Here is a 13,823-nt window from a genome sequence, read left to right on the forward strand (position 1 = left end):
ATTGAGGCCATTTTTGATGAGGTTTGTAATATGGGTTGCTAGGTCATCATTGTTTATGCCTGTTGTATGTGTCGAGCTACCGTCTTTAGACATGGCAGCTTGACAGTAAAATTGGAAAGATTATGAAAGGGTAGATGGTGAGTAGAATTGAGTAGTTTGGTCCTAGAACCATTCACACTGCTCTGATACCATAATAACAGATATTGAAAGGGAGAATTATACATAAAAGAAGAATTTTATATATTTTGATGATTTACAATGAAAGGTGGTACGGGAATTTATAGTTGAATATATTAGGCTATACAAGGAAACAGAATAAATTTCAAGGCTATAATTATGCTGTAATCCTTCATTTATTTTTGAGGAGATATGATGAACTAGTGATCCCTGTAATTGCTTCTATGATTGTTTCTTTTCTTTCTAACAGGGCATGTAAGAGTAGCTCAAGAATGGCTAGTGCATGGGGCTCGTTTGGGATCACCTTGGGCAATGGATCTTAGGATTTGCAACCAAAATTTGCCAAATGTATAGTCTCACGGTAGAACTCAAGGGGCTAAGAGAATCGCTTCAGCTGGTCAAGGAACAAGGGTGGGACAGAGTGCTTGTAGAACTTGATTTGGAAGTGGTGGTGATCCGGGCCCTCGATACTAATCACGAATTGTGAGAAACTTATCTATCTTTGCAGCATCATGTGGAGCTCTCACACTTGGGAAAGAAACATAATACCAACTGTCTTGTTAATTTGGGCCAAGGAGACTGGACAATCATTATTGTGTAGAGCATAAATAAAAAGTATATTATTTACGTACATAAAGTACATTACTTGTGTACTGGAATTACATTATTTTATATATTATCAAGTAATGTACATTTACTACATAAATAATGTATTTTTAGTATATTAAAAAATGTACATTATATTTAGAAAAAGTACATTATATTATATAATGTACATTCAGTATACAAATAATGTACTTTTTTTTTATGATTCAACACTGTGTGGACCATGGTACACATAATAATTTACCAAACTAATTTGCGGTGAGACAAGTTAACGCCTAAAATTTTTTATTCGCGCAAGCCGCAGGCCTCCATAAATAAATAAAAATTAGTAGAGAAATTTCCACTTTTGGTCCCACGACTTTGGGATCATTTCCAGTTTTAGTCCATGACTATTAAAATTTCAACATTTGGTCCCATGACTTTTAAATCTCTACCACATTTGGTCCTTCCGATCAAATTTCGGCCACATTCCGGACACCGGCAATTATTTTTCGGCGAATGAGTTCAAAGGATAATTTGTCATTTCATTTTTTAAATTTTTTTTAAAAAAAAAAAAAGGCAGCAGCTTGGTCTTCTTCTTCGCCGGCCCCGGATGTGGTGGCCTGAGATGCTCAGCCAAGAATTTAAAATTTTTTTTAATTCTTACTTGGGCAAATTGGGCAACTAACATGGTTCCTCCACCCACCACCATCAGACCACGACGCTGAATGGCCTACGCAAAAGCTCTCTTCTTCTTCCGTTTACTACTTTTAATCAACCTCCTTACTCTTTCATTTTGCGATGATGTCGCCGTCATGTCCAAGCTCTTAGCCGCCCTCTCTCCAGCGCCTTCTGGCTGGAACGCTTCCAAAGATCCGTGTACGTGGAATAATGTCATCTGCGACAATTCCACCGGCATAGTCTCCATCAACCTGTACTCCAAGTCCATCTCCGGCAAGCTCCCTTCTGAGATCACACAGCTCGCGTCTCTCCGAACATTTTCCGTCCAGAAAAACTCCCTCTCCGGGACCTTGCCGTCTTTCGCTAATATGTCCAGCCTCCAAGAGCTCTACTTAGACAGCAATGAGTTCAGCTCAATCCCCCAAGATTTCCTCTTGGGTCTTCCCAATTTGCGGACTTTCAGCATTTCCGACAATGGGAACCTCAGCCCCTGGCAAATTCCTAGTTATTTGGCTGAAAACACAAACTTGGAATTTTTCTACGCGAGCAACGCCGGAATCACCGGTGTCATTCCTAATTTCTTCGATTCTTTCCCGAATCTCCAGAACCTGATATTATCCTACAATAACCTCACCGGGTCTCTGCCTGGGTCGTTTGGGAGCTCGAAGATACAGAATTTGTGGCTGAACAGCCAACAACAGCCGCTCTCCGGGACTATTGATGTGCTTTCCTCAATGACCCAACTCTCCCAAGTATGGCTCCATGAGAATGCCTTCACGGGTCCGATCCCTGACCTTTCCAAATGCGTAAATCTTTTCAATTTGCAGCTCAGAGACAACCAATTGACCGGGGTTGTACCAGTTTCCATAACAGCTCTTCAAAATTTGGCGAACATTACTCTTCAGAACAACAATTTGCAGGGTCCGATTCCTGACTTTGGAAATAACGTCAAGATTAATGTTGTTGGTAACAGTTTCTGTAAGGATACACCTGGACCTTGTGATCCACAGGTCACTGCACTTCTTGCTTTTGCTGGGGTCTTGGGTATCCAATCACGCTTGCCCAATCTTGGGTAGGAAATAATGCGTGCAACAATTGGACATCTATATCTTGTGATGCACAGGGGAATGTGATTACTGTGACTCTTAGAAACCAGGGTTTTTCAGGTACTATTTCCCCTGCTCTTGCCAATTTGACTTCATTAAGGAACCTGTATTTGAATGATAATAATCTTACTGGCCCTATTCCGGAGAGCTTGACTACTCTGCCTAATCTTCAAGTCCTACAAGTGTCCAATAACAATTTGTCTGGGCCTATACCTGTTTTTCCACCTTCTGTAATGTTTTCTCATGGCGGCAACTTATTTCTTGGGAATCCATTATCCGGCAATTCAGATGCTCCCATTCCCAGTGACAATCCCGGTGGTGGATCACCGGTTTCAGGCCTGAATTTAGATGCTTCCATTCTCAGTCACAATTCAAATGGGGTCTCCATTTCAGTTGCAATGATTGTTGGTGCGGTTATAACTGTTATTGTTGGTGTGGTTGTGTTTTTTGTGTCTTGCAAGTGTTACATGAAGCGGCAGCATAAGATGAAGGTTAGTGTAAAAGGCACTGCAGTTTTGACTGAGATAAAGAAACTGGACATAGTTAAATGTGTTGGGGAGCGGAGGATATGGAGTGGTATATTTGGGTGAACTAGATGATGGAACTAAGGTTGCTGTGAAAATGATGAAAGATGGGACATCACATACGAAAGGAATGAATGAGTTCCAAGCAGAAATTGCTTTTCTTACTAAAGTTAGGCATAGGAATTTAGTTGCACTGATTGGTTATTGTATCAATGACAACAATAGGCTTTTGGTGTACGAGTATATGCCACAAGGTACATTGGGTCATCATTTATTTGAATGGGAGAAGCATGGCTTTGATCCTCTAACTTGGAAGTGACAATTGCATTAGATGTAGCCAGAGCGATTGAGTATCTTTATAGTTTGGCTCATCAAAGTTTCATTCATCGAGATATAAAGTCTTCAAATATTCTTCTTAGTGATGACATGAGAGCCAAGGTCGCAAATTTTGGATTGATTAGAAAGGTTCCAAATGACAAATCTTGTTTTGAGACGCAAGTGGCTGGAACATTCGGTTATCTTGCACCTGAATATGCTAGTAAGTATTAGCTATGGTATCTTTTTACAATTTGGCACATTAAATAATTTTTTTTCAAAGTAATATTGATTGTGTGTACTAATATGATAATTAAAAAATTAATGTAAATCTAAACTAACATCATGTAATGATATAAAGTTATAAAAAGTTTAATCGGATTTTAAACACATTCCATTAACATTTTTGGGTGAGTCTCATATTGCATGAGACATGTCGTATTCTTTATAAGTATTACGCTTTTCCTATAAAGCTATAATTGATTACTATAAAGCTAACTTAATTATATATGTCGATGTGTTTCCAACAGCAACAGGACGAGCCACAAACAAAGTAGATGTTTATGCATTTGGAGTTGTGTTAATGGAGATAATCACTGGCAAAAAAAGCAGTAGATGAGACGTTGCCTGACGAAACGTGTCACCTGGTCACATGGTTTAACAAAATTATAAGAAAAGGTCACAACCTTAAAAACACTATCGACCCAACTCTTGATCTTGATGACCAAATATTTGAGAGCATTTCTAAGGTTGCAGAGTTGGTAGCTCACTGCACTGCTAACAAATATTTTCGACGACCAAATATGGAACATGTTGTTAACGTCCTTGGTCCTTTTGCACAGAAGTGGAAGCCTTTGAGACCAGAAGAAATAGAGGAAAAGTATGGTGGTTTTGACCTTCACATGAGTCTTCCTCTTGCGTTTGAAGACTCATCCATTGAAAGTTTGTCTTTTACAGAGGCCCAACTGAATAGATATCGTCTCAATCAAAGTGCACAATTTTAATTCTTAAAGCTCATTATATTTTTATACATTAGTATTTGTAGTACGTTATTCTCAGTAGTATTTAATGTACTATGACCTTGATTAATTGCGAAGAAATCAAAATATGTATTTTAAACGATTTCATAAAATAAAAGTTCAGCTCAAGGTCCTTTTTAACTGCGTTAGATGATATGGTCTCGTATCAAACCGATGCTATTTGGAGCGGTGGAAAACTTCTTTGGAAGAAATAAAACTCGCTAAGACAAATAGGAAGATGGGAGGGGCGGAAGAATTAATACTGGAAAGATATAAGTCATGTTTGGTAAATGGCTGTTAGTTGATGCTGATAGCTGATTGCGTTATAAGGTATAATTAATTGATAATATTAGCTTATTGTAGAAAAGTATTTGATAAATTAGCTGTTAACTGATAGCTGTTTGGTATAATTTCTTTTTTCTTAAAAGTCTAATTGAAAAGAATGCTTTGAGTAGCATTTTGAAATTTAATATTTTGGAGTTACAAAAAGCTTATAAACCAAACACTTATATTGGTTTTTTAATCAAGTCAAACAAATAATAATGGTCAAACAGACCAAAATTTACCGATAGGTTAATTATTTACCAAACAGGGTGAATATTGTTCTCTGCAAATTCTAGATGCTCCTGATTGTTTTTTGGCTGTTTCTCATCCTCAATTCGCAATATAAAGCATCTGCTACTTTATTGGATCTGCTTGACTTGTAGTGAACTTCAAAATTATATCCCATCAATTTATAGACATAGCTAGAACTGTTGGTCTGGTGTTTGGACTACTTGATGCAAAATTTCTTTAAGATTATTGTGATCAATGCGAACTATAAAAATGCCTCCATGCAAGTATTGTCGCCATTTTGGATTGCCCGCTTCCACCCGTGCATGTAACTCTCTTTTATATTCAGAAGATCGTTGTAGTTGAGGTTCAATTTTTTTGCTAAAGAAGGCCATAGCTAGGTTGTTCTTCTAACATGGGGACTGTTCCTACACCAATGCTAGATGCATCTGTCTCAATCACAAAGGGTTGGCTAAAATCTGGGCGCGAGATGGAGAATTGGTTGCGCGAGATGAGAATCCTCAATTTGAATGTAATTTTGATCCATGGCCATTGATTTTTTGTATATATTAAAATATAGAATAATATTATTATAATTAAAAAATTGAAGTTGGCCCGCAATGAGGCGGACTTAATATAATGGGGCAGGACAACACGAATTGACACCCCTATAATTGACAATGGAAAAGTACCACACGTCATCTAAGATTATATTTAATTTTGTTTTGTTTTTTTTTTATTTTATTTTTATAAATACATCATTACCGTTATAACTTCTATTATGTCACTCGTTAATACTATTGTAAATCTACATCTATTATATTTTTTTCTTATTTTTTAGTTATCATTTTATTAAAATCATCGTACCAATTAATTTAAGTGTAGATTATATTTTAACTACATATCTATAAATGTTAACTCATATATTTCTGTATATAATACATATGTTATTTGTCTATATATACAAATATATGTTAGTGACAGCTTAGAATTGTAGATATTTTGGTTTATTCTTATATATTTGTAAATTTAAATTTTATTAAAATTGTTTACATTAATGTTAAACAAAAATATAAATCCTTTTGTTTTTAAAATATGCTTATAAAATATGATAATTAAAATGTACTACTTTAAGAAATTGTAAAATTATAATTTGAATTAAAAATGTTGATTATTTTTTATTTATTACGTAGTAACATTTATGAGTTGTTTGGTTCACGGAATAGACCTGGAATGACATAGCATTCCTAATAATAGATCTATTCCGTTGTTTGGTAAACACTTCTATTTCCAAGAACAATGTTACTGGGAATGACCCATTAGGAGAATAGAGAATAGAGGTTCCTGACCCCTCTTAAGAATTAAATTATTTCTTGAATTCTCAGGAATAGATTTTTTATTATATATTTTTTACCCTTTCATAAAGTTAAATTTTTAGGCTTATCTTTCTCTCTTTCTCTCATTCCTTGCATCACTCCCGCTATTGAATCAGATTGGAATTCTTCATCAAGCTAAAAGTATTTTTCTGCACTTTACTTATTTTTTATTTTTTGTATTTTATTTTTTGTTTTCCTATAGTACAAAATATATAATTAAGGCATTTACACGTTGAATCTTCTAGCTATTCGCCTATTACGATGAATCTTCAACACATTCACAAATATCACCAAAACCATAGAATAGCGGCAATGGCGGCTTTGCAAAGGTGCCCAAGTCTACGCCTCCAAATTTTGCAGACAAGAATCACCAGAATGGCAGCAACACCTGTAGAAATAATAATGCTTTTTTCGTAGGATTATTATTATATTTTTGCAGGAGAAAGCCGTGTGTATGTGTGTATTGTTCTTCCCTTTTGAACATTCACGCCTTTTCAAAATGGCCTACACAAAAGCTCTATACGTCTTCTTCTTCCGTTTACTACTTTTAATCAACCTCCTTAGTGTTTCATTTTGCGATGACGCCGCCGTCATGTCTAAGCTCTTAGCCGCGCTCTCTCCGGCGCCCTCTGGCTGGTCCAACTCTACACATCCCTGTACGTGGGGTAATGTCTCGTGCGAGTCCGGCAATGTGGTCAACATCAGCCTCGCCTCTCAGTCCCTCTCCGGCAAGCTCCCTTCTGAGCTCACACACCTCGCGTCTCTCCGATTACTTTCTGTCCAGCAAAACTCCCTCTCCGGGCCCTTGCCCTCTTTCGCTAATATGTCCAGCCTCGGAGAGCTCTACTTAAACAGCAATGAGTTCAGCTCAATCCCCCAAGATTTCCTCTTGGGTCTTCCCAGTTTGCAGATTTTCAACATTTCCAACAATGGCAAGCTCAGCCCATGGCAAATTTCTAGTTATTTGGCTGAAAGCACATGGTTGGAATCTTTCTCCGCGAGCAATGCCAGTATCACCGGCGTCATTCCTAATTTCTTCGATTCTACCCCTGTTGCGCCCGCGGAAGTGGGATAGATCAGATTGCAACAATAATTTGAGAAAGAAAAATAAATGAGGCACAGATTTTACGTGGAAAACCCCTAAACAAATTAGGGTAAAAACCACGGGCAAGGGTAGAAGAATTTCACTATGAGAAAATAGGAGTTACAACCACTCTCTAACTAACAAGGAGAAAACAAGGATAATTCTCTCTTGCTAGGAAGGAGAAATACACTCAACAAACTCTCTAATATCTCTAGTATATGAGGGAAGAATAGAATGATTTTGGGATGACTAGAATGACAAATGACCTCCCTATTTATAGTTGTAGATTTGGGGTCATTTTGTAATTAGCCTAAAATGTAAGGACCAAACAATAAATATTTTGTTCAACAAAGTTTCGCTACCTAACATTCTTGTTCAAAGTTGGCAACTTCCTAATTTGGCTGCTGCATGGATGTTGCCTAACTCCATTTGCCGACAACCCCGTATCTCAAGAACCTGGATTTATCCTACAATAACCTCACCGGGTCTCTGCCTGGGTCGTTTGGGAGCTCGGAGATACAGAATTTGTGGCTAAATAACCAACAACAGGGGCTCTCCGGGACTATTGATGTGCTTTCCTCAATAACCCAACTCAACCAATTACGGCTTCAGACCAATGCCTTCACGGGTCCGATCCCTGACCTTTCCAAATGCATAAATCTCTTCGATTTGCAGCTCAGAGACAACCAATTTACCGGGGTTGTACCAGTTTCCATAATGGGTCTTAAATTTGTGGGAATTACTCTTCAGAACAACAATTTGCAGGGTCCCATACCAGATTTTGTATATAACTTCAAGATAGGTCTTGGTAATGGTTTCTGTAAGGATACACCTGGACCTTGTGATCCACAGGTCACTGCACTTCTTGCTGTTGCTGGGGGTTTTGGGTATCCAATCACGCTCGCCCAATCTTGGGTAGGGAATAATGCGTGCAACTGGTCATCTATATCTTGTGATGGACATGGGAATGTGATTACTGTGACTCTTAGAAAGCAGGGGTTTTCAGGTACTATTTCACCCGCTATTGCCAATTTGACTTCATTGAGGAACCTATATTTGAATGATAATAATCTTACTGGCCCAATCCCGGAGAGCTTGACTTCTTTGCCTCATCTTCAAGTCCTACAAGTGTCCAATAACAATTTGTCTGGGCCTATTCCTGTTTTTCCACCTTCTGTAAACTTTTCTCATAGCGGCAACTTATTTCTACTGGGTTCAGGCCAGAATTCAGATGCTCCCATCCCCAGTATCCATCCATTTTTTGGCAATTCAAATGGGTCCTCCATTTCAGCTGGAATGTTTGCTGGTGTGGTTATAGCTGTTGTTATTGTTGTTGTGGTTGTATTTTTTGTCTCTTACAAGTGTTACACGAAGCGGCAGCATAAGATGAAAGTCAGTGTAAAGGGCATTGCTGTTTCGACTGAGATAAAGAAACGGGACATAGTTGATTGCGGGAGAACTTTTCATGTTCACGAAGATGGAAACATTGCTATTCCCATCCAAGTTCTTGAAAAAGCCACAAACTTTTTTAGCCAAGAAAATATGTTGGGGAGCGGAGGATATGGAGTGGTATATTTGGGTGAACTTGATGATGGAACTAAGGTAGCTGTGAAAAAGATGAAAGATGGGGCAACGCTTACTAAAGGAATGAATGAATTCCAAGCAGAAATTGCGTTTCTTACCAAAGTTAGGCATAGGAATCTAGTTGCATTAATTGGTTATTGTATCAATGATAACAATAGGCTTTTGGTGTACGAGTATATGCCACAAGGTACATTGGGTCATCATTTATTTGAATGGGAGAAGCATGGCTTTGATCCTCTAACTTGGAAGCAAAGGGTGACAATTGCATTAGATGTGGCCAGGGGAATCGAATATCTTCATAGTTTGGCTCATCAAAGTTTCATTCACCGAGACATAAAGTCCTCAAATATTCTTCTTAGTGATGACATGAGAGCCAAGGTCGCAGATTTTGGATTGATTAGAAAGGCTTCAAATGACAAATCTTCTTTTGAGACGCTAGTGGCTGGAACATTCGGTTATCTTGCACCTGAATATGCTAGTAAGTATTAGCTATGGTATCTTTTTACCGTTTGGCACATTACATGATTTTTTTTTCAAGTAATATTGATTGTGTGTACTAATATCATAATTAAAAATTCATGTAAATCTAAACTAACATCATGTAATGATGATAGAATTATAAAAAGTTTAATCCGATTTTAAACACATTCCATTATCATTTTTGGGTGAGTCTCATGTTGCATGAGACATGATTGATCACACTATAAAGACATGTCGTATTCTTTATAAGTATTACGTTTTTCCTAAAAAGCTATAATTGATCACTATAAAGCTAAGCTTAATTATACATGTGGATGTGTTTTCAACAGCAACAGGACGAGCCACAAACAAAGTAGATGTGTATGCATTTGGAGTTGTTTTAATGGAGATTCTCACCGGCAAAAAAACAGTAGATGAGACGTTGCCTGACGAGACGTGTCACTTGGTCACATGGTTTCACAAGATTATTATAAGAAAAGGTCACAGCCTTCGAAACGCTATCGACCCAACTCTTGATCTTGATGACCAAACATTTGAGAGCATTTCTAAGGTTGGAGAGCTGGCAGCTCACTGCACTACTAACAAATATTTTCGACGACCAAATATGGAACATGTTGTTAATGTTCTTGGTCCCTTTGCACAGAAGTGGAAGCCTTTGAGACCAGAAGAAATAGAGGAAAAGTATGGTGGTCTTGACCTTCACATGAGCCTTCCTCTTGCGTTTGACGACTCATCCATTCAAAGCTTGTCTTTTACAGAAGCCCAACTCAATGAAAATCGTCTCAATCAAAGTGCACAATTTTAATTTTTAAGCTCATTATATTTGTGCATATTAGTATTTGAAAAAAACAAGACTTTTAGCTCTTGAATTTTTTTACTTTTGAAAATTTTGATCTCGATCTGTAAATTGTGGTTAACAAAATTGTGGTTTTCAACAATATATGGTCTTGACTCTTGGTGTTCAATTCATAAGAGCGGTACAATAAAGTTAAGAGATTTTGGTTTGTGTAAGCCTATGTAAGTGTAATTAAACTGGTTTGTAGTGGATTAATTCGTAGAGTGGGAGGTTGATGGGTTACCTTTGCACCATTATATGCTAGTTTTTTTAGGCGAATAAAACTTTTATTGAGCAATTGCGAACCCTTGAAAATCATAGAAAAGGATAGTCCGAACAGAGGCCGGGAGTCCGGGTCAGAATCTAAAGAGAAAGCAACAATAGTTGAAGACAACATTAAACCCTCCGATGCAAGCGCATCAGCAACATAACTAGCTTCACAAAATACATGAGAGATCGAGGAAGCAGAAGAGACAAGAAACTCCCGGATTCACCGAAGATCAGAACAGACTTGACCATGCTAGTTCTCGCATTTGTCTTTATTTTATGGGAAAATGACATCTTTAGTCCCTGAGTTATAGGGATAGTGTAGACTCAGTCCCTGAGTTATGGCTGTATGCGAGTTTAGTCCCTCAGTTATTCGCGAAGTGGCGAGTTTAGTCCCTGGGCATTAAATTTGACGAAAAAAATTTAAAAATAATCAAAATTTGAGGGGTAAAATAGGAAATTCACATTTTATTATTTTTCTTATATCAAAACCACTATTACAATATTATTTTTCACTTCTTATCCTAATTATTTTCAAGATTTTTCATTTTTAAAAGCATTTTAATAACTTTCAAATAACTTATTAGGAACCTGACTCTCGTATAACACACTTAAAACTTAACACAAATAAAGAAATGCATTATCATTGTATTTAGGTGTATGAAACACACTATTCTAACAAGTTTTTATTTTTTTACTAAGCAACAAATGTAATAAAATTAAAACTTTTGAGATAGGATAGTGTAAAAAAAATCTCAAAAGTTTTAATTTTATTACATTTGTTGCTTAGTAAAAAATAAAAACTTGTTAGGATAATGTGTTTCATACACCTAAATACAATGATAATGCATTTCTTTATTTGTGCTAAGTTTCAAGTGTGTTATACGAGAGCCAGGTTCCTAACAAGTCATTTGAAAGTTATTAAAATGCTTTTAAAAATGAAAAATCTTGAAAATAGTTAGGCTAAGAAGTGAAAAATAATGTTGTAAAAGTGGTTTTGATATAAGAAGAATAATAAAATGTGAATTTCCTATTTTACCCCTCAAATTTTGATTATTTTTAAATTTTTTCGTCAAATTTAATGCCCAAGGACTAAACTCGCCACTTCGCGAATAACTGAGGGACTAAACTCGCATACAGCCATAACTCAGGGACTGAGTCTACACTACCCCTATAACCCAGGGACTAAAGATGCTATTTTCCCTTATTTTATTGCATTGTTAATTTCCTTTGTGCATGCTGAATTAATTTGGATATATTGTGCATTTTGATGATTGTTATAGCACTGTGTATTTCATTGAACACAAAAAAAAATAAAAAATTGGAGTATATAAATCAATAATAAATTTGTAAAACATTCAATTGATAGGCCAATAACTTTTGGCAGATCAAATAAAAACTCGCACCGGGGAGAAAATTTGAGAACACATCATACCTGTCGATCGGGGTATGATCATTGATCAACCGTTTTAAGGCTAAGGAAAGGCATAGTAACACTTTAAAAAAAGACTTAGTAACAATTTGATATATATCTCAAACTTTTATGTACTGAGTAATACTATAAAGTTCCCTCAACCACCCAATGATATAGTGATATACTGATATGTGGAGGTATAGTTCACTTATATATATATATATATAATTGAATTTACTTTTAAAGTCGTAAATACTGAGTGTACATCTACGTATGATTAGACTATAATCTATAGTTTTGTTCAATGCGCTTTGTAGTTGTGTGCATGGTGAACTTTAATGTTTGATATATTTACCAAAATATCATAGCATTTTCCCCATTTTTTAATATATATTGTTGAGTTTGTCTCCTATAGGGATTAGGAATATGAGTGTATCTCATATAAGGAATTGGAGTGAAACGAATTGAGTTAGTCCAATTTTACAGAGATTAGATACCTATAAACACATTGGTTAGATCACCATCGTCATCATCATTATGAATTATTAAAGAATAGTTTCGACAGAAAAGCTAACTAATCTGTGAAAGGCTGATTGGAAGGATTTGAAATAGCGCGCGGCAGGGACCATTCAGTTATGCCATGATGATGAAATCATGTATCACGTTATGGTCTTTGAAACTCCAAAAGAAAATTTGGGATAAATTGGAGGTTGCGAACGTGGTACATGCTGATAATTCAGGTTATAGTGAAGGTGATGTTCTAGCGGTTCCTAGTGACAAGATTGAACATTGTTTGGACTTGTTGAGTGTTTCTAGATGCTAAATGAGAAAGTGGTGAGAGGTGTTGTAGTGTTGGGCAGCGTAGATACTAGGAGGGGTCGTAGACCTAATGTGGATGGACTGCTTGGGACGAAGCAGTTCGTGAACAAGCATTGGTAAACGTTTGATGTTGCGTGATGCGTGTTGCTGGCTAGTGGCAATTGCTGGTTAGTGGAGCATTAGGCAAGGCACATGGGTTTGGTGTGACTTTGCAAGTACGTTGTTGTGTTGGGGCAGCGTGGATACTAGGAGGGGACCATGGACCTGGTATGAGCTGAATGCGAAAGTCGGTTGAGGGGCGTTGTAGTGTTGGGTAGCGCAGATACCAGGAGGGGTCGTGGACCTGGTATGGGCCCATATGGGCTCGGTATGGGCCAATATAGTATGAGTCGGATGTGAAAGTCGACTGAGGGGCGCTGTAGTGTTAGGCGTTGCGGATACCAGGAGGGATCGTGAACCTAGTATAGGCCGGTATGGGTTCAGTATGAGCCGAATGCGGAAGTCGATTGAGGGACGCTGTAAGTACACAATTTATTAACTAAATGTACATAATATATTAACTGCAAGTATATAATACATTAATTGTAATATGTACATAATTTATTAACTGTAAGTACATAATAAATTAACTGTGAATACATAATATATTAATTATAATAAATATAAAATTTATTAACAAAAGTTACATAATATGATTTTTGTTTTGAATCAAAATTCATAATCCAATATGGACCTCTAATACATGGTATAACAAATGAGGCAAAATTAATTTTTTTTTTTAAATTAAAAAGGCCACGAGTTGCAGCTGGAAGCTATAGCTTGCCCTTGTGCAGTGTGCTCCAAGCCTCCCAACTACAGCCTAATAAGGCCACGGGTTGCAGCTGGAAGCTATAGCCCGCCCATGTGCTCCCAACTACAGTCAAAACCATTTCATGCAAATTTCTTATTGAGTTCTACTATGAAGACTCTCAAATTCTATTTCATTAATCATATAAGACATTTTCA

General features: G+C 36.8%; 1 protein-coding gene and 1 pseudogene across 1 annotated transcript; both read left to right on the forward strand.

Annotated features, from left to right (window-relative positions):
* Window positions 1-1,490: 1,490 nt before the first annotated feature.
* Window positions 1,491-4,392, forward strand: LOC116015798 (annotated as a pseudogene).
* A 2,442-nt stretch (window positions 4,393-6,834) lies between these two features.
* On the forward strand, window positions 6,835-10,288 carry LOC116015799 (receptor-like kinase TMK4). The gene is made up of 3 exons (XM_031255969.1): window positions 6,835-7,386; window positions 7,873-9,481; window positions 9,813-10,288. The coding sequence occupies exons 1-3, from the start codon at window positions 6,835-6,837 to the stop codon at window positions 10,286-10,288; spliced, it is 2,637 nt and encodes an 878-aa protein (XP_031111829.1).
* The last annotated feature ends 3,535 nt before the right edge of the window (window positions 10,289-13,823 follow it).

This window comes from Ipomoea triloba, chromosome 4, assembly GCF_003576645.1.
Source record: "Ipomoea triloba cultivar NCNSP0323 chromosome 4, ASM357664v1".
NCBI lineage: Eukaryota > Viridiplantae > Streptophyta > Magnoliopsida > Solanales > Convolvulaceae > Ipomoea > Ipomoea triloba.

Excerpts from the sequence above, each read along its gene's own strand:
- LOC116015799 (XM_031255969.1), top strand. The coding sequence starts at position 6,835 with ATGGCCTACACAAAAGCTCTATACGTCTTCTTCTTCCGTTTACTACTT. Across the intron at positions 7,387-7,872 it reads ATTTCTTCGATTCTACCCCT|AACCTGGATTTATCCTACAA; the intron begins GTTGCGCCCGCG and ends CCGTATCTCAAG. Across the intron at positions 9,482-9,812 it reads TCTTGCACCTGAATATGCTA|CAACAGGACGAGCCACAAAC; the intron begins GTAAGTATTAGC and ends TGTTTTCAACAG.